The 18,697-nt window shown below is 46.9% G+C and overlaps 1 protein-coding gene across 2 annotated transcripts in view; it reads left to right on the top strand.

Moving 5' to 3' along the window:
* LOC140197285 (protein phosphatase inhibitor 2-like) overlaps positions 1-18,697 on the top strand; it is a 47,837-nt gene that overhangs the window by 4,011 nt on the left and 25,129 nt on the right. For both annotated transcript variants that reach the window (XM_072257220.1, XM_072257219.1), the window contains exons 3-5: positions 6,641-6,709; positions 13,622-13,719; positions 15,709-15,825. In XM_072257220.1, the coding sequence (XP_072113321.1) occupies positions 6,641-6,709; positions 13,622-13,719; positions 15,709-15,825 (284 nt within the window). The remainder of the gene's footprint in view (positions 1-6,640; positions 6,710-13,621; positions 13,720-15,708; positions 15,826-18,697) is intronic.

Below are 18,697 nucleotides of genomic sequence, written 5' to 3'. Positions count from 1 at the left end.
GCTCACCCACACATGACCCTTTCTCCTGAAGTTGGGATTGAACCTGAGCAACTAGTGCTGTGAGGCAGCTATTTTATTTAGAGATAGAGTACAGAATAGGTCCTTTTGGCCTATCAAGCCGCACTGCCCACAACCCATCATTTTAACCCTTGTCTAATTACAGCACAGTTTACAATGACCAGTTAACCTACTGACAGATACACCTTTGGACTGTGCGAGGAAACAGAACACGAGGAGAAACCCATGCAGAAAGAATGTTCAAACTTTCTTACAGAGGACACCAGAACTGAAGTCCAAACTCCAGTGCCCAAAACTCTTAGAGTGTCATGCTAAACACTGCAGTACAGTGGCACTGCACTACCTGCCGCTCCGCTGTTCAGCCCTGTTTGGGCAGGTGGGCATTCTGCAGGAAAATGGCACTGCCAGGCTCACTTATGATCTGGATGGTTGGTGGAATTTATTCCAATGGTGAGATGGTGAGGAGGTTCTGGTGAGATGGAGAAGGGATGGCGGTGGGATGGAGAGGAGATACAGAGAAAATGATGGTGAGATGATGAGTGAATGGTGGTGAGACGGTGAGCAGATGGTGGTGAGATGATGGTGAATGGAGAGGAAATGGTCGTGAGATGAGAAGATGGGGAGATTGAGGTGAGATGGTCAGGTTATGATGGTGAGATAGAGAGGGCGATAAGATGAGAGCAGACGGTGTGATGGAGAGGAGATGGCAAGATGGAAATGTGATGGTGGTGAGATGGTATGGAGATGATGGAGAGGACAAAGTGGTGAGATTGAGATGTAATGGAGGTGCATTGGAGAGGTTATGGTGATGAGATGGAGAGAAGATGCTGAGATGGAGAGGAGGTGGTGAGATGATGAGATCATGGTGAGATGAGGAGATGGTGGTGAGATGGAGAGGTTATGGTGGTGAGATTGTGAGGAGATAGATGGAGAGTTTATGGTGTGAGATGGAGAGGAGTTCATGGTGAGGTAATGAGAAGATGTTGAGAGGACATGGTGAGATGGTGGTGAGGTTGTGAGGAGATGGTGGTGAGGTGGAGAGATTATGGTGGTGAGATGGAAAGGAGTTGGTGGTGAATTGGAGAGGATGTAGTGGTGAGATGCAGAGGAGGGTGTGAGATGGTGATGAGATGGTCTTGAGATGGGGAGCAGATGGTGTGAGCCTGGTGGGGAGTTGAAACGGAGATGGTCAATTTGTGAGGAGGTGGTAGTGAGATGGAGGAGAGATGGAGCTGAGATGGAGAAGAGATGGTGTGAGATGGTGATGATGTGGTGATGACATGGAGAGCAGATGGTGTTGAGATGGTGAAAGCCTGGTGGGGAGATGGAGAGGAGATGGTATCAAGATGGTGAGGGGTTGGTGGGGAGATTGAGAGGAGATGGTGAGATGATAAGAAGATATCTTTGAGAAAGGGAGGAAATGTTTGAGATAGTGTGGAGATGTTGGTGAGCTGGAGAGGAGATAGTGCTGAGGTAGGTGATGGTTGTGAGATGGGTGGGAGATGGTGGTGAGGGTGCTGAGGGAGAGGAGAAGGTGGTGAGATGTTGATGAGATGATGGTGCCATGGAGAGGAGATGGTGATATGGAGAGGAGATGGTGGTGAGATGGATAGGAGGTGATGGTAAGATGAAGAGGTGATGCTGGTGAGATGGAGAGGAGATGGTGGGGAGATGATGAGAATGTGGTGGGGAGTGATGTGGAGATAGTGATGAGATGGAGATGTTATGATGATAAGAAGGTAATGAAATTGAGAGGAGATGGCAGTGAGATGGCGAGGAGATGGTTGAGATGGTGAGGAGATAGATAGAAGGTGGTGAGTGGAGATGTTATAGTGGAGAGATAGTGAGATGGGGAGGAGATGGCGATGAGAGGGAGAGGAGTTGGTGAGAAACAGAGGAGATGGTGATATGGTGAGGTTATGGTGGTGAGCTGTAAAGGTGATGGTGTTGAGATGATAAGTTGGTGGTGAGATGGAGAGGAGATGGTGTGGAGATGATGGTGAGATGGAGAGGTGGTGCGATAGTGAGATGGAGAGGCTATGGTGGTGAGATGTTGAACAGATGGTGAGGTTCAGAGGGGAGGATGGTGCAATGGAGAAGTGATGGTAGTGAGATGGGGAGGTTATAGTGGTGAGGTGGAGAGGAGATGGTGATGAGAAGGAGAGGAATTGGTGAGATGCAGAGGAGATGGTGAGATGATGAAGTTATAGTGGTGGTAACATGGAGAAGGGATGGTGGTGAGATTATAAGAAGATGTTGAGAAGGAGAGGAGATTGTGGTGAGATGATAAGGAGATGCTGGTGAGATGGAGAGAAGATACCACCAATGGAGTCATAGAGTCATCCAGCACAAAATCAGTGCCATCAGCACATCTTGTTCACGCTGACCAGGATGCCCATCTAATCAGCCACATTTGCCTACATTTGACCCGTATCCCCTTCCTCATAAGGACCCTCTCCATTGGTAAAGCAAGCTGAAGGGCCAACTGGCCTATTTGTTCCAATATTCTGGAATATCATATATTAGGTTTTGTGGAATGAGGCCATTCGGCCTGTCAAGTCCATGCCATCACTCCCATTCTCCCCACTTATTACTATGTAACATTTGCTCACCTGCACATGCCCCTTTCTCCTAAGTTGGGATCAAACCTGGGTAACTAGAGATGTGAGGCTGTTATTTTATTTAGAGACAGAGTGCAGAATAGGCCGTTCTAGCCCATCGACCCACGCAGCCCAACCCACTGTTTTAAGCCTCATTTATTCACGGCACAGTTTACAATAACCAATCTTCCTACAAACCGAGATGTCTTTGGACTGTGCGAGGAAATTGGAGCACCAGGAAGAACCCACAGTTACCGGAAGAATGTACAAACCTTTTTTTTTTTTTTTTAACAGAGGATGCCAGAGTTGAAGTTCAAACTCCAATGCCCCAAGCTGTAATAGCGTTGTGTTAATCACTACACGACTGTAGTATTGTGTTACCTGCTGCTCCACAGTGCCACCCAGTTTGGGCACATGGCCATTGTGCAGGAAAATGGGACCGCGGCCTAAGGTCAATCATGAACTGGATGGTCAATGGCTTGCGTCCCAAGAGTGAGATGGTGAAGAGATAGTGGTGATATGGAGAGGAGATGGTGAGGAGATTGTGGTTAGATGGAGGAGATGGTGGTGAGATGGTGAGGAGATGTTGGTGAGGTGGTGAGGTTATGGTGGTGAGGTGGCGAGGTTATGGTAGACAGATGAGATGGTGGTGAGATGGAGAGGAGATGATGGAGAGGAGATGATGGAGAGAAGATGGAGGTGAGATAGTGGTGAGATGGAGAAAAGATGGTGATGAGATTCAGAGGAGGTGGTGAGATGGTGATAAGATGATAGTGAGATGGAGGGGAGATGGTGGTCAGATGGTGAGGAGATGGCGATAAGATGGAGAGATCGTGGTGAGATGGACAGGAAATGGTGATGAGGTGGAGAGGTTGTGGTAGACAGATGATGAGGATATGGTTGTGAGATGGTGGTTAGGTGGAGAAGAGATGGTGAGATGGAAAGGACATCGTGAGGAGAAGATGGTGAGATGAGGACATGGTGGTGAGATGGAAGGAAGATGGTGGTGAGATGGAGAGGTTATGATAGTGGGATGGAGAGCAGATGGTGGTGAGATGATGAGAAGATTGTGCTGAAAAGAAAAGGAGATGGTGAGGGTATGGTGGTGAGATGGTGAGGTGATGCTGGTGAGATTCAGAGGAGACACTACACATAGGGTTACAGTCATACAGCAGGAAAACAGTTCCTTCAGCCCAGCACGTTCATGCCAACCAGGATGCCCATCTGTTAGCCCTATTTTCCCACATTTGACCCACATCCCCTTCCTCTCATTAAGGACTCTCATCATTCAGTATGTGCCCTCTAACGGAAGGGAGGAGGTACAGGGGCCTTGAAGACCCACACATTTATGAACAGCATCTTCCCCTCTCCCAAAAGATTTCTTAATGGTCCATAAATGTATGAACTCTACCTCACTGTTCCTCTTTTGTTCTATTGATTTTTGTTTATTATAAATAAGATTTTTGTCTTGCATAGTAATGTTGCCACTAAACAATAAATTTCACAACATGTGGCAGAGATAATAAACTTGATTCTCATTCCATGTACCTGTCTAAATGTATTTCAAGTGTTGATAACGTACCCACCTCAGTCTTATCGTCTGGCAGCTCATTCCATATATGAACCACCCTCTGGGTGAGAAGTTGCCCCTTGGATTCCTATTAAAACTCTCCGCTTTCACCTTAAACCTTTTCACTCTAGCTCTCGATTCCCAAAGTCTGTGCGTACCTCTTGTGACTTTCAAGGATCAGGGGTCAACTTTATGAACACTACATCACTACTTTTTAAATTACTATCTGGCACTACTTACCTTATTTAACAATTTTATATAGGGTGCCTAGGACTTTTGCATAATACTGTAGTAATTTTATATATTGCACTGTTACTGCTGCAGCAAAAAAAAAACAAATTTCATGACATTTTTGAATGATGATAAGCCTGATTCTGATGTGGGTCTCTTTTGCAGACTGAGAGTGGGGAGAGGGCAATGAGAGGGGAATCATGCTTGGGAAAAAGGGAAGGTAGAGATGTTCTGTCATGATCAATACTGTAAATCAATTGTTTGGAGTCAAATGACCTTGCCTGGCACCCCTTCTCTGCCACCTGGCCCACACCCCTCCCTCGGTGCTTCACCCTCGTCATTCCCAACATCTTTTCCTCTTGCCAAACCCAGTCTCTGCTCCACGTTGACAAATACAGTACAGTGTAAAAGCCTTAGGCTATACATACACCTAAGAATTTTGCACGGTACTGTACAGCTGTGTGTATTAAGAATTTGCTGTGATACGTTAGCACAACATGAAACTAAAACACCATTCAAAAATTATGAAGAATAATCTTAAGACCAAAGTTATGGAACAAATTGAGCATAAATTATAAATACCAGCATGTATTTATCATGTAAACTGCCTTATTAAAAAGTGGTTTAAAGTGTATACAGTGTAGTGACTAAGGTAATAATTAGAGAGGAGGGCAGAGGTCTAACTGGAATGCTTGATCAGATAAACTTCTTGGGGGAAGAAACTTAAGATGGTGTGAAGTTATAGTCTTAATCGCCCCATATAGCTTTTTGAAAAGGAGATTTGTCATGTGGGTAGTTTTTGTAATGTCAAGGACTGTGTGGTGGCTCCCCACATCAAACAAAGTCATTCCCAAGCATTCTCCATTAAGGGGATCCATCAATAGACAAGCCCTTAGCAGAACATCATATCCAACTCCAGTGATCGTATCACCACACTACTATCTCTGTAAACCTCTATTTCATACAGAGTTACAAGGTCACCCCTCGGGGTCTCGGTTTATTTTCAAATTCAAAAGTTCAAGGTAAAATTTATTATCAGAGTACATACGAGGGGAGGTTGATAATTTTGTGGCCTAAGGTAGAAGGAGTCAATTTTAAAAAACCTAGCACATTTATTTTTCCTACATTTACACACTTAGTCCAGCGGTCATGGAGCATATGGATCCCTTCTTTGTAGAAGTCGGTGTCTTGGACCTCCAGAAGTGGTCCACAGCAGGAGTGGTTGATAAGTTCGTGGCCTAAGGTAGAAGGAGATGAGTTCTTAACTTCAAACTTTCTGCATTTTCACTCAAAAAGTTGAACTGCATGTGCCTGTGATGAGAGCTGTACAACTCATCTCCTTGTACCTTAGGCCACAAACTTATCAATCACCCCTGCTGTGGACACTTTCTGGAGGTCCAAGATCCGTATGCTCCACGACCACTGGACTAAGTGTGTAAATGTAGGAGGGGACTATGTTGAAAAATAAATGTGCTAGGTTTTCTAAAATTGACTCCTTCTACCTTAGGTCACGAACTTATCAATCACACCTTGTACATGTCACCATATACATCCCTGAGATTCTTTTTTCTGTGGGCATACTCAGCAAAACTATAGAAGAGTAACCGTAAACAGGATCAATGAACAACAAATTTTACAAATGTAAATAAATAGCAATAAATAATGAGAACATGAGATAACAAGATACAGAGTCCTTGAAGTGAGATCATTGTTTGTGGGAACATCAGAAATAGAATGAGTGTCCTTTTGTTCAAGAGCCTAATGGTTGAGGGGTAGTAACTTGTTGAACCTGGTGGTGAGAGTCCTGAGGCTCTTGTACCTTCTACCTGATGGCAGCAGTGAGAAGAGAGCATGTCTTGGGTGGTGGGGATCTCTGATGATGGATGCTGCTGTCCTGCAACAAATCATGTAGATGTGTTCAATGATTGGGAAGGCTTTACCCGTGATGTACTGGGCCAAATCCACTGTAGGATTTTCCGCTCAAAGGCATTGGAGTTTCCAAATCAGACTGTAATGCAGCCAGTCAATACACTTTACACCACACACCTATAGAAGTTTGTCAAGGTTCTTGGTGACGTACCCAATCTCCACAGATTACTAAGGAAGTAAGGATTCCTAAAAAGTTGGGGGATACCATGAATTGCAAATGTGATTGCACTGAACTGGATCTTGTCCAGAGGATAGGGTGACCTCTGTGTTATCTAACTGTCCTTTCCTTCAGGTACAACCCTGACGATGAGGCAGGAAGCAGCTCAGGACCTGCTTTCTCTGTGGATGAACTGAGAACAAGGTACAATTATCTTCTGGTTCACTCTGTTGGATCTCTGTTTACTTTCTGATCCTTAGGGTTCTTCCGGGAGTCAGGAATGATGAGCAGTCTTAATTCCAAGATTTCAGTTTATTTTAGAGTACAAACTAAAACACAAATACTAAGCAAACTAAATACTGTAAAGAGCTGAGAGACGTTGCTGAGGTCAATGGGAAGACAAAAGATAGAAAAGAAACCAAATTGGCACCTCTGAAAAATCCATCACTTTTATAGACAAGATGAGGAGAATTCCTTAGATAGGATTAAACTAGTTAACAGGTTATATAGTTACAACAAGTACATCACGTGGTTAATATACTAATACTTAGCCAATGAAAAATGAGAAAGGTGAAAAACCGTTAGTTTAACTGCTATACCACTTTCTGCTAGTGAGTGTAAAAATGAGTTTGTTAAAAAGTAAAAATCTTATAAACTGTATTATTAAAAAAACCAGTAGTTTTCAACAATTCCTTGCTTTGTGGACAGATTAATGGGATGGGTGTGTTTGATTGCAAAATTGGTGGGATAATTGTGGGTTCAGATGGAAGTTGTCTGTGAGCTCAGATGGAAGTGTGAAGATGTAAACCGGATTGAAGTGCATGGGATTGCTAGCACCTTGGGAGTTCGGATTCAGAATTGGCTTGCCCATAGAAGGCAGAAGGGTGGTGGATGTGTTTGGAGGTCTGGGTCCAGTGGTGTTCCTCTGGGACCTCTGCTGTTTGTGATACATTGTATGTCAATGATTTGGATAAAAATGTAGCTGGGTGGGTTCATAATTTTTCAGATGACACAAAGATTGGTGGAGTTGTGGACAGAGTACAGAGCTATCAAAGGACAGAGAAGGTGGTGTTGTGTATAGTGTAGAAGGTTGTCATAGGTTACAATGGGATATTGATAGGATGCAGAGCTGGCAGATGGAGTTCAATCCAGGAAACTGAATTGATTCACTCTGGAAGGTTGAACTTGAGGACAAAGTACAGGGTTAATGTAGAATTCTGAGCAGCGTGGAGGAACAAAGGGATCTTGGGTCCACATTGATACATTCCTCAAAGTTGCTGCACAAGTTGATCAGGTGGTTAAGGAGGCATATGGTGTGTTTACTTTCATTATTCAGGGGATTGAGTTTAAGTGACATGAGGTAATGTTACAGCTCTATAAAACTCTGGTTAGACCACACTTAAGAGTATTGTATTCAGTTCTGATTCCCTCATAAGAAGGATGTGAAAGCTTTAGAGAGGGTGCAGAGGAGACTTACTAGGCTGGTTCCTGGATTAGAGAGCATGTATTATGAAGAAGGTTGGATTGAGCTAGGGTTTTTATTCTTGGAGCAAAGGAGGATGAGGGACACATGGATAGAGGGATGCAAGATGATTCGATTAGATTAGATTATGAGGACACTCAGTCCTCGTTTATTGTCATTTAGAAATGCATGCATTAAAAAATGATACAATGTTCCTCCAGAATGATATCACAGAAACACAGGACAAACCAAGACTAAAACTGACAAAACCACATAATTATAACATATAGTTACAACAGTGCAAAGCAATACAGTAATTTGATAAAGAGCAGACCATGGGCACGGTAAAAAAAAAGTCTCAAAGTCCCAATAGACTCATCATCTAACGCAGGCGGCAGAAGGGAGAAACTCTCCCTGCCATGAACCTCCAAGCGCTGCCAACTTGCCAATGCAGCACCATTGGAAGCACGCGACCGCAGTGGACTCAGAGTCCGTCCGAAAACTTCGAGCCTCCGACCAGCCCCTCCGACACAGCCTCTCTGAGCACCACTCTCTGCTGAGCGCTTCGACCTCACCCTGGCTGCCGAGCAACAAGCAAAGCCGAGGACTCGGGGCGTTACCCTCCGGAGATTTTGGATCACACAGTAGCAGCGGCAGCGAAGCAGGCATTTCAGAAGTTTCACCAGATGTTCCTCCGTACTCTCACATCTGTCTCCGTCAAATCAGGATTGTGCATGGCATCCTACTTGACAAATAACAGACATCACCACTGGAGTGGCCGCTGCGAGCTGCGTCGCGCCGCCATCTTCTCCTCCCGCCTCCCGCCTCCCGATAAGAGGCAAAGATAGAGTAGATAGCCAGCTCTTTTTTTTCCCCAGGGAAGAAATAGCTAATATGTGAGAGCATAATGTTAAGGTGATTGGAGGAAAGTTTAGGGAGAATATCAGACGTGTTTTTTGCATAAAGAGTAGTGGGTGCGTGGAACACCCTGCCGGGGTGGTGGCAGTGACTGATACAGTAGAGACATTTAAGAGACATATAAAAGCAAGGGTGTAATGTTGAGGCTTTATAAGGCACTGGTGAGGCCTCACTCCGGGTATTGTGAGCAGTTTTGGGCCACCTATCTAAAAAAGGATGTGCTGACATTGGAGAGGGTTCAAAGGAGGTTCATGAAATGATTCTGGGATTGAACAGTTTATCATATGAGGAGCGTTTGATGGCTCTGATGGCAATGTACTCATTGGAATACAGAAGAATGAGAGGTGACCTCATTTAAACCTATTTAAATGTAAATGTCGAAAGGCCTCGATATAGTGGACGTGGGGAGGATGTTTCCTGTGGTGGGAGAGGACACAGCCTCAGGATAGAATGGAGATGAGGACAATCCTTTTAGCCAGAGGGTGGTGAATCTGTGGAATTCTTGCCACAGGCAGCTGTGGAGGCCACGTCAATGGATATATTTAAGGCAGAGGTTGATAGATTCTTGATTAGTCAGGGCATGAAGGGATAGGGGGAGAAGGCAGGAGATTAGGGCTGACAGGGAAAATGGATCAGCCATGATGAAATGGTGGAGCAGACTCGATGGGCCAAATGGCCTAATTCTGCTCCTATGTCTTATATAAGGATATAAGGATATCCATGGGCCTAAAAAGAAAGGATTATGGGCTGCTTAGGAGGGAGGAGTTAGATTGATGGTGGAATATGTTTATAGAGTATGGGTTGGCACAGCATTGTGGGTGAAGGGTTCGTACTGTGCTGTACTGTTCTGTGATCAGAGAGGGTGGAGAAGTGGGCTGCCAGGTGTAAGGTGCTGTGATCTCGGAGGTCCAATGTAAGGGAACACGTTCAAATGCAGGGTCCTTAACAGCTTTGTCCATTGTGGTCTGAAAGTGGCCACACAAATCGATGGGATGGTAAAAGAGGTGTATGGCATATTTGCCTTCATTGGTCGGGGACAGTGAAAATAGGGGTCAGGAAGTCAGGTTGCAGCTGTGTGAAAGTTTGGTTTGGCTGCTCCTGGAGTGTTGTCTGCAGTTCAGTCCTCTCTGCTACCGGGAGGAATTAACGGTTTTGGAGAGGGTGCAGAAGAGGTTCACCAGGATGCTGCCTGGATTAGATATTTACCTTCCCTCCACCCTCCAGCTTCTGCAGGGGCTGCTCTCTCCATGATCTCTTTGTCCATTTGTCCCTCCCCACTAATCTCCCTCTGGCACTTATCCCCGCGGATGGCCAAAGTGCTAGACCTGCCCATTCACCTCCTCCCTCACTTCTCTTCAGGGCCCCAGGCAGTCCTTCCAACACCTCACTTGTGAATCTCTCGACTGGCATCGTCAGTTGTGTCCAGTGCTCCCGATGCAGCCTTCTCTACACCAGAAAACCCATCATAAATTGAGGGACCGCTTCATCAATCATCTCTGCTCCATCCACTAAAAGCGGGACTTCCCGGTATCCAAACATATTAATTCCCATTCCCATTCCTGTTCCGACGTGTCAATCCATAGCCAACTCTTGTTCCAAGACAAGGCCAACTCAGGTTGGAGGAGCAGCACCTTATATTCCATCTGGGTACCCTCCAACTGGATAGCATGAATATAGATTTCTCTTTCCCGTAAAAAAAAAATTCCCTCACCTTCCCCTCTTATTATGGTGGAGGCAGATACACTAGTGAAGTTTAAGAGACTACTAGACAGGTATATGGAGGAATCTAAGGTGGGGGCTTATATGGGAGGCAGGGTTTGAGGGTCGGCACAACATTGTGGGCCGAAGGGCCTGTACTGTGCTGTACTATTCTATGTTCTATGTTTATTCTATTCCCCACTCTGGCCTCTTAATTCTCACCTGCCTATCACCTCCCCCTGGGTCCCCTCCTCCTCCCTTTTCTCCTGTGGCCCGCTCTCCTCTCTTATCAGATTCTTTCTTCTCCTGTCCTTGACCTTTCCCACCCACCTGACATCACCTGTCACCTGTCACCTTCGGGCTAGCCTCCTTCCCCTCACCCCCACTCTTTTATTCTGCTGTCTTCCCCCTTCCTTTCCATTTCTAAAGGAGGGTCTCAGTCCAAAAAGTCGACTATTTATTCATCTCTGTAGATGCTGCCTGACCTGCTGAGTTCCTCCAGCGCTTTGTGTGTGCTGCCTTGGATTAGAGGGCAAACTTAGGTTGTTTCCTCTGGGGCACTGGGGGTTGAGGGGAGATCTGATAGAAGCTTATAAAAATGTAGGTTGAGTCGATAGTCAGAATCTTTTTCTCTGGGTGGAAATGTCAAATATTGGAGGGAATGTATTTGCATGGGAGGGGCTGGGGAAGAACCTTAGGGAGATATGTGGGACAATTTTCTTTCACACAGTGCTGGGTGTCTGGAAGGGCCAGGGGTGGTGGTGGAGGCAGATATGACGGGCATGTTTGCAGGAGTAGAGGAAGAGGAAGAGTGAAAGAGTGAGCAAGAGAGAACAATGGAGGGGGGGACTGTGAGATAGAGAGATGGGAGGAGGGAGGGAGAAGGAGAGAAAGAGAATGACTGAGACAGAGAAGAGGGGGAGATAGAGAAAAACAATGGAGGAGAGAAAGATAACTGAGAGAGAAGATAGAGTGAGATAGAGAGAGAGAGGGAGTCATGCAGGGAGGGGGAGACAAAACAATGGATGGAAGGGAGAGAGGAGGGAGTGAGAAGAGGAGGAGGGAGGGATAGGGAGGAGTAGAAAAATAGGTAGGGGGAGAGAGGGAGGAAGGTGGAGAGAGAGAGGGGAGGGGAGAGAGAAAGAGAGGGAGAGAGAGGAGGGTGAGAGATAGGGAGGAAGAGAGAGATGGGGAGGGAGGAAAGAGAATAGACGGGGAGAGAGAGATGCGAGGGAGAGGGAGAGAGAGACAGAAGAGAGAGAAAGAAAAAATAATGGAGAGAGCGATAACAGAGACAGAAAAGAGAGAGAGATAGAAAGAGAGGGAGTTAGGCAGGGAGAGAGAGAGGGGAGAAAAAACAATGGATGGGAGGGAGAAAGGGAGAGAGCAAGACAGGAGAGAGTGAGAAATGGGGAAGGGAGGGAGAGTGGGAAGGTGGAGAGGGGGAGAGAGGGAGGGTGTGAGACAAGGAAGGGTGGAAGAGAGAGATGAGGAGGGAGGGATGGAGAAAGAAAGAGGGTAGACAGAGAGGGGAGACAGAGAGAGACTGAAGGAGAAAAAGAGAGGAGAGAGAAAGAGAGAGATACAGTTGTCCCTCGGTACCCACAGGGGATTGGTTCCGGGACCCTCCGGCGGGTACCAAGCTCCGCGGATGCTCAAGTCCCTTATATAAAATGGCGTAGTATTTGCATATAACCTCCGCACGTCCTCCCGTATACTTTAAATCATTGCTAGATTACTTATAATACTTAATACAATGTAAATGCTGTGTAAATAGTTGTTATACTGTATTGTTTAGGGAATAATGACAAGAAAAGAAGGTCTGTATGTGTTTAGTACAGACACAACCATCGTAGCCCTTCTGGGAATGCTGGCGCTGCCTCAGCATCAGCCGATGCCGACTCTCCCGTGATCTTTAAGTTCTTGAGGCTGTAGCGCTTTACATAACTAGCCAGCCATCCCTTACTAGCCTTAAACTCCTTCCTCTCGCTCACAACACAAGTAGCGAACGAACGAGACGCAAGGTGAACAGTGCTCAGACAACGAGTGCTGGAGAGAGACTGAGGATCTGTGAAATGGCGGGAGGCTACAGCAGGGTATGCCTACACATCACTTCATTCGCATGGATTCAGCGTAGTGCTTGGTGCGCGGCAAATTCAAGTTTTGTTTTTTGGAACTTTCTGGAATTTTTTTCCCGAATATTTTCGATCCGCGGTTGGTTGAATCTGCGGATGCGGAACCCACGGATACGGAGGGCCGGCTGTATAGACAGACAGAAAGGGAGGGAGAGAGAGAGAGAGATTGCCATTGCTAATAGACTCCTAGATTGTAGAACGGCCCTTTAGCCCAACAAGTCCATGCTGGCCATCAAACACCCACTTACAGTAATCCAACATTTCTCCCGAAAGTCATTCTTTCCCATATTCCCCTCAGCTGCCTTCAGGATCTGTCCCTTACTCTCACACTGGGGGGCGGGGGGGGAGCCACAATTGATAACAGCCAATTAACCCACTGACTCCGAATGTTGTTGGGACATTTGGTGGAAACTGGGCGGGGGTAGCGTGGAACCCACGTGGCCACAGGAAAAATGTGTAGACTCCTTACACACACAGACTACATTCACAATACACACACACACACACACACACACACACCACACCAACACATAGTCATACACTGACACATACACATGCACAATACACACACACCCGCAATACACACACACGTATGCACACAGTCACACTCACTCACACACACCTGTGACACAGTCACACTCACACACACCAACAGTCTCAGTCTCTCTCTCACACACACACACACACACACAGTGACAGAGGTTGGAATTGAACTGTGACCGGTCTCACTATGCTTCCCAATGACCCTGGGACAACCTCCATGCAAACTGAACAATGAATCACCAATTGGCTTTGAAAAGGCCAGGGTGAGTTCTCAGGTCAATCACCTCGCCGCTGGCAGAGGGAAGCTCAAGGGGGCCACAAGGCATGTCTGATGGATGTTACTATCCCTTCATGGTTTAGGATAAGCTCTCTGACCACAATGAACAAAGGCAAACATCAGCAAGTGAAGATGAAGAACATGGACAATGACAAGGATGATATTCACCTGGTCGAGAGAGGTGAGGCACTGTTCCCCCACCCCCACCCCTCAGGCGTGCTGAGGCCATTCAGCCCCTCCTGTGTAACCTGCACCTGCAATGCTAATCAAGTGTGTTGGAGATGGGAGGGGAACAAGGTGGCCAATCATCTCTTCAGACACATTCCAGCATTGAGTTCAGTTGCGACAAGTAGTTTTTTGTAAAGGTAATCATTCCTCTCCCATCTCCAACACTCACTGGCAACGTTGGTTATGCCATTTGTAAATGAAGAGCAGATTTATCCACCATCACTCGAAGGACAAAGTATTTTCTGAAATTAGCATGGCTCCAGATTACTGGCGAGGTCTTTGCTTGACCCTCAGACTCCACACTTACTGGTCACCTAGTTACGCTGTCAAATTCCCACACATCTTCCACACTGTGTGTAACACTGGGAGTGTGTGATGGGACGGTATAGAGAGAGCTTCACTTAATATCTGACCCTGGGATTATGTGATGGGACAGTGTAGAGGGAGCTTCACTCTGTGTCTGACCCTGGGGGTGTGTGATGGGACAGTGTAGAGGGAGCTTCACTCTGTGTCTGACCCTGGGTGTGTGTGATGGGACAGTGTAGAGGGAGCTTCACTCTGTGTCTGACCCTGGGAGTGTGTGATGGGACATTGTAGAGGGAGCTTCACTCTGTGTCTGACCCTGGGGTTGTGTGATGGGACAGTGTAGAGGAAGCTTCACTCTGGAGTCTGACCCTGGGAGTGTGTGATGGGACAGTGTAGAGGGAGCTTCACTCTGTGTATGACCCTGGGTGTGTGTGATGGGACAGTGTAGAGGGAGGTTCACTCTGTGTCTGACCCTGGGAGTGTGTGATGGGACATTGTAGAGGGAGCTTCACTCTGTGTCTGACCGTGGGGGTGTGTGATGGGACAGTGTAGAGGGAGCTTCACTCTGGGGTCTGACCCTGGGAGTGTGTGATGGGACAGTGTAGAGGGAGCTTCACTCTGTGTCTGACCCTGGGAGTGTGTGATGGGACATTGTAGAGGGAGCTTCACTCTGTGTCTGACCCTGGGGTTGTGTGATGGGACAGTGTAGAGGAAGCTTCACTCTGGGGTCTGACCCTGGGAGTGTGTGATGGGACAGTGTAGAGGGAGCTTCACTCTGTGTCTGACCCTGGGAGTGTGTGATGGGACATTGTAGAGGGAGCTTCACTCTGTGCCTGACCGTGGGGGTGTGTGATGGGACAGTGTAGAAGGAGTTTCACTCTGTGTCTGACCCTGGGAGTGTGTGATGGGACAGTGTAGAGGGAGCTTCACTCTGGGATCTGACAATGGGAGTGTGTGATGGGACAGTGTAGAGGGAGATTCACCTGTGTCTGTCCCTGGAAGTGTGTGATGGGACAGTGTAGAGGGAGCTTCACTCTGTGTCTGGCCCTGGGAGTGTGTTTAGTTGTGTGTTTGCCCGGTTTAGTCGTGTGTTTGCCCGGTTTAGTCGTGCGTTTGCCCGGTTTAGTCGTGCGTTTGCCCGGTTTAGTCGTGCGTTTGCCCGGTTTAGTCGTGCGTTTGCCCGGTTTAGTCGTGCGTTTGCCTGTTTTAGTCTTGTGTTTGCCTGTTTTAGTCGTGTGTTTGCCTGTTTTAGTCGTGTGTTTGCCTGTTTTAGTCGTGTGTTTGCCTGTTTTAGTCTTGTGTTTGCCTGTTTTAGTTGTGTGTTTGCCTGTTTTAGTTGTGTGTTTGCCTGTTTTAGTCTTGTGTTTGCCTGTTTTAGTCTTGTGTTTGCCTGTTTTAGTGGTGTGTTTGCCTGTTTTAGTGGTGTGTTTGCCGTTTTAGTGGTGTGTTTGCCCGTTTAGTGGTGTGTTTGCCCGTTTAGTGGTGTGTTTGCCCGTTTAGTCGTGTGTTTGCCCGTTTTAGTCGTGTGTTTGCCCGTTTTAGTCGTGTGTTTGCCCGTTTTAGTCGTGTGTTTGCCCGTTTTAGTTGTGTGTTTGCCCGGTTTAATTATCTCCCATTTTTTCTCTCTTCTCCAAAGAAAGCAAACGGCAGTTTGAGCAAAGACGGAAGCAGATTTATGACGAGGGTTGGAACATTAAGCGTGCCCGAGAACTGATTGCTCGCGAACAGCTGGATGACAGTGACGATTCCGACTGTGAGTACTGTCACTATCGGCAAGCCCCTCTCCAGTACACAGACCGTGAGGCGGCTGACAGATGCCAAGAGAGGGGAAGGTACAGACAGATGGGCAGAGAGAGACAGATATATAGAGATGGACAGAGAGGGATATTGACATACAGATATATATATATAGAGAGAGAGAGTCTGACATAAGACATAGGAGCAGAATTAGTCATTCAGCCCATCCAGTTTGCTCTGCCATTCCAACATGGCTGATCTATTACCCTCTCAATCCCATTCTCTTTCCTTCTCCCCGTAACCTTTAATGTCCTGACTAATCAAGAACCTATTGACCTCTGCCTTAAATACACCTAACGGCCTGGCCTACAGGGCCATCTGTGGCAATGGATTCCACAGATTTACCTCCATCTTGCCCAATTTTCGCCATGTCTCTGTTCTAAAGGGACATTGTTCTCTTCTGATGCAGTGCCCTCTGGTCCTAGACGTAACTCAAATCTGAGTAACTCAACTCAAAGCTGAGGACAAAATCGTAATTAATCAGACTGGATTTGTTCTACTTTTTGTTCGCTGGACATTCCTGGAAGACGTTCCAGACCATTGGGCAGAAGCCATTGAAGTGTATTGGCATGGATGTTTTTGGAGCGTAAGTCTCCAGTATCTTAAAGATAGATGACAGTTACAAACACTGCTCGACAACTATTTCATGGCCAGTTCTTTTCACAGAAAAATGTGATTCAGTGCAATTCGAACATCCTTCTGCACACTGACAGAGTCAAACCAAGACTTTCTTAAATAACTTTATAGAGGATTCACCTACCCAGCTTGGTAAAACTCCATAGATGGAGAAACAGTTAGATATCTGCCCGAATGAGAGGGATAAAGAGAGAGAGAAAAGGAGATAGAGGTAGAGGGAGAGAGAGATAGAGATAGGGTTGCGAGAGAAAGAGAGAGAGAGATAGGGTGCAAGAAGCAGTGTGAGGATTCCTTTTACTCTGCAGATATCTACGAGAGAGTGAGAGAGAGATAGAGATAGGAAAGTGCATCTGAGAGACCCTAATTCCTGTACAGATATCTCTGGGACAGACAGACTGTGGGACAGTGGCTTATGTACAGTGATGCCCGCGACTGAAAGCATTTATCATTGTATAGATCTCTTGCCGAATGACTGATTGAGAGACCTCAGTGCACCGATATCTCCTTCTGAGCACGTTTGAGAGACCCGAACGAACAGACATATCCCCGAAAGTGTAGGATCTGAGAGTCAGACCCCAGGGTACCAATATCTCCCTCTGACAACGTTCGAGAGATCCGAATGAAGCAACGTACCCCTGAGAGAATAGGGTCTAAGAGTTTGACCTCAGGGTATCGATACCTCCATTCGATCAAATGCATTGAGTCTAACTATTATTAAGCGGGTTTGTTCACTGTACTGATTTTTCGTCACTCCCTGGTTATGTCAAACCCAGTGAGGTCAAAGCTTTTAGACCTTTACTGTTGACGGTTCCTACGCCTGCCACGTTGCCTGGGCATTACAGGAGATATCTCCAGTGTTATTACCCAAAATTGGGTTAGCATTGGATGATACCCTGAAGATGCTGGGTCAAGGGTCAGACCAGGCCTGCAGTCCAATCACCAATGAGCTCCCTTACCCCAAACATCTTTTAGTCTTTTCTGAAGTCGACTTGTGTCACTGGAGTGAGGAGGGAAGGGGGGGGGGGTGGTGGTGGTCAGAGAGCAGCCAGCGATGATTATGGGGAAGGTAGTTGTTCTGAACAAGGACTGGATCCGGGTTGGCTGCTGCTGTCACTCTCACGGCTGAATAGGGACCGCCGCGTGACGAGGGGTGGGAGGTTGGAAGCGGAGATGGGGATAATGAGGTAGGACGTGGTCCCTCCTCAGCGAGAAGGCAATGGGGAAACATAGCTGGGTGTCAGAGCAATGAACACAAAATGCTGGAGGAACTCAGCAAGTCAGGCAGCATCTATGGAGGAGAATAAGCAGTCGACGTTTCGGGCTGAGACCCTTCATCAGAACTCAGGTTGGAGGAAGAACATCTCATATTCTGTCTGGGAGCCTTCACTCTGATGGCATGAACATCGATTTCTTCAACTTCTGGTAATTTCTCACACTCCTTCCTTCTCTAGTTTTCCATTCCTTGTTCGGGTTACCGTCTCACCTGATCTGTTCTCCTCAGTTGCCCATCAGCCCCTCTGTTTCCACTCCTCCTTCCCTTTCTCCCATGGTCCACTGTCCTCTTCTATCCTTCTTCTTCAGCCCTTTATTTCCTCTACTTGTCCCTTGCCAGCTTCTTCCATCTTCACCCACATTCCCCCTCCCCCCACCCCACCCCCATCACCAATCACCTATCACTTGTCAGCTTGTTCTCCTCCCCCTCCAACAACGTTCTTATTCTGGCCTCTGCCCTTCCCCCATCTTTTCCAGTCCTCTCTCCATAGATGTGTCGGGCACGTGGCCAAGTGGTTAAGGCGTTCGTCTAGTGATCTGAAGGTGGCTAGTTGGAGCCTCAGCTGTGGTGGCGTGTTTGTGTCCTTGAGCCTTGTCCTTAACCACACATTGCTCTAGTCTGTGCGAGGAGTGGTGCCCCACACAGACTTCCACTCTGCGCCTTGTAAGGCATGAAAATGCCCGACACAGGCCTCTCAAGGTCTGAGTCGACATTCCCTCCCCTCCCTCCTCCATATTTGCTGCCTGACTTGCTGAGTTCCTCCAGCAGTTAGTGTGTGTTGCTCAAGATTTCCAGCACTTCGTGTGTATGCATCAGAGGTTGGGACTCGCACAGAGAGACACCTCTTGGAGAGGCTCTTGGTATTGACAGAGGTTGACTACGGGCTCACCCACAACGCTGGGAGTTACATGATGGGTGA

The sequence above is a fragment of the Mobula birostris genome, chromosome 5, assembly GCF_030028105.1.
Source record: "Mobula birostris isolate sMobBir1 chromosome 5, sMobBir1.hap1, whole genome shotgun sequence".
Taxonomy (NCBI): domain Eukaryota; kingdom Metazoa; phylum Chordata; class Chondrichthyes; order Myliobatiformes; family Myliobatidae; genus Mobula; species Mobula birostris.
The sequence above is the reverse complement of the archived record's forward strand: the minus strand, read 5'-3'. Positions and strand labels throughout refer to the sequence as shown.